The 2500-nt window shown below is 35.5% G+C and overlaps 1 protein-coding gene across 1 annotated transcript in view; it reads left to right on the top strand.

Moving 5' to 3' along the window:
- LOC125037068 (WW domain-containing oxidoreductase-like) overlaps positions 1-2500 on the top strand; it is a 9327-nt gene that overhangs the window by 3152 nt on the left and 3675 nt on the right. Inside the window, exons 2-6 of the mRNA XM_047630052.1 lie at positions 16-152; positions 312-376; positions 604-840; positions 1040-1235; positions 1799-1984. Coding sequence (XP_047486008.1) covers positions 64-152; positions 312-376; positions 604-840; positions 1040-1235; positions 1799-1984 — 773 coding nt within the window. The 5' untranslated portion in view covers positions 16-63. The remainder of the gene's footprint in view (positions 1-15; positions 153-311; positions 377-603; positions 841-1039; positions 1236-1798; positions 1985-2500) is intronic.

The following is a 2500-nucleotide window of genomic DNA, read 5'->3' on the forward strand; positions in this document are numbered from 1 at the left end:
CCTCTGGATCAACAGGACGAAGCAAGTTCTAGTCATCCATCGTCCCCAACAATACCTGGTAGAATGGAGCAGCCAGAGACAGACAGCGAAGACGAGATGCCTCCAGGATGGGAGGAGCGGTGCACAGCAGACGGACTTGTATTTTATGCACAGTAAGCCATAGGGCTCAAGATGTAATGAGGTCAAGTGATGTTGAATTATAGTGAAGAAGGATGATAAAAAATTGATAATGATAAGAGTAAAAATAATTATTTTGTTTGTGGTGGTGTTCTCCATTGTACAGTAATAAACACACTTTACTTTCTCTTCAGTCATAGCTCTCAGACAACCCAGTGGAAGCATCCCAGAACCAACAAGAAGAAAAAAGTTACTGGAGGTAAGCGTGAGTGTTAGGATTTCAAGGTGCATTGAGGTTTTATAGGTCCTCTTGTAACAAATTTTGAGAAATGAGAGAGTGAATTTTTTTGTTCATTGTTTCAGTTCCCCGTTTGTTGCATTTTCGTAAGGGGCATTGGGCATATACCATGACATGATATGAGCTATAGTCCTAGCACTGCCCATTCATTCTATCACTTATTGATGACCTTTAAACCTTTTCATCAGAATTACCCTATGGATGGGAAAGACAGATAACAGAAGATGGGAAAGTGTTCTTTGTCGACCACATCAACCACAAGACTACCTACACAGATCCCAGACTAGCCTTTGCAATCGAGGAGAGCAATACAATTAATGACCTGCGGCAGAGGTTTGACAGCAGTTCGACAGGTCTCCAAGTGCTTCATGGGAGGGACCTCACAGGGCGCGTTGCTGTCATTACAGGTGCTAATAGTGGAATAGGTGAGTCCTTCTTCCTCTCACTTTCAAATGATCCCAGCTGTTTTGTTTCGTTACAGTGATTTTATACAATAGTGTTATTCTGAGATCTGCTTTTGAAAAGTAAAAACAATTAAGCAAATAATAAGATAGATAAGACCTTCCTTTTTTTTTTTTTTTTTTAACTTATTGTTCTTGTTCTGTTCTTGTTTTTGTCTTATAGGCTATGAAACAGCTCGAACTTTGGCATATCATGGTTGCACGGTTGTATTTGCTTGTCGGAGTATAAGCAAAGCAGAAAATGCAATATCGAAAATTCAGGCTCAGAGGCCAAATGCATCATGCCATGCTTTACACATCGATTTGGCATCTCTTGAAAGTGTGCGGACTTTTGCACAAACTTTTGCCATTAAGTTTGAGTAAGTATGATAGTTTTACCTTTGCGTCATATTATCTAGAAGCATTTTTGTAAGAAAGTTGGTTAATAATTTCTTGTATATAATAGTTTAGCAGAGATCATTTTACTTATTCCTGCTTTACTTTTTAGGATATTAATATTCCTTTTTTGTATGATATTTAATATGGAAGGAATTAATATTTTTTCCCTAAAAATGTAAGAAAATTACAAAGCCAGTCTTGTAAGGTCATTCTGAAAATGGTAATGATATCTAGCTATTAGTTTATTATGAACTTGAGTAAAAGTTTGACCTGCTGCATGTGTTTAGATAATCCTTCAATTAAATCAATGAAAAAGCTGTGATTTTGGAAATAACATTGACCAAATTTGAATATACAAATGTCATCATAAAATTAGAATATTTTAGTTCATAGATATATTTATTAACAACAAAGAAGCAAAATGTTTAATTCATTTGTTTACAGTTATGGTTATGTTGAGCTTAATAATAGGTTCAGTGATTTACATTTAATTCATTTTGAGCTTCATATTAAATCCATTTTTTTTTTCTTTTCTTTTTTATAGCCGATGTGATATATTGATTCTAAATGCGGGAGTTTTTGGTCTACCTCACACCTCGACTCTGGATGGGCTTGAGGCCACCTTCCAGGTGAACCACTTGTCGCAGTTTTACCTCGCTGTGCTGCTGCAGCCAATACTCTCTCGCTCAGCACCTGCACGGGTTGTGTTTGTCTCGGCTGAAGCACACAGGTAATTGGGAGCAATTCCTCTGGTTTTCCTTGTGGTCAATGAATTTGTTTTTTGCTATTTAATCTGGAATATAAAGGGTAGCAAACTGGATTTGGATGGCAAAATTTTTTTTTTTTTTTTGTTGTTTTCTTGGTGTTGAGAAATCTCAGTGCAGAGGTAGTGGTAGTTAACTAATAGATAAGTTCATAAGATTTTTTGATTACATAAAAATGAATAAAATTCTTGGAACAAAGTAAGTAAGTACACTATTCTTGTAAATTTCAAAACCCATATATCATGTAACTATTTTTTATGGGCACTGTGTTATATTCAGATCCTTTGATTTTTTAGTATGTTTTAAAGGTATCTTCCAGTTTTGCCAGTCTCTGTTTTTAAAGAAATTTTGTACTCATACTGTACATTCACGTTTTAATTGCATTCTAACAGGTTACAGGAATACCATGATTACATCTCTTGTATGTTACTGATTACAAATAGTGGTACATGCTATTGGAAAGAATGTTGTTGGATTTTCTG

This window comes from Penaeus chinensis, chromosome 22 (genome assembly GCF_019202785.1).
Source record: "Penaeus chinensis breed Huanghai No. 1 chromosome 22, ASM1920278v2, whole genome shotgun sequence".
Lineage (NCBI taxonomy): Eukaryota > Metazoa > Arthropoda > Malacostraca > Decapoda > Penaeidae > Penaeus > Penaeus chinensis.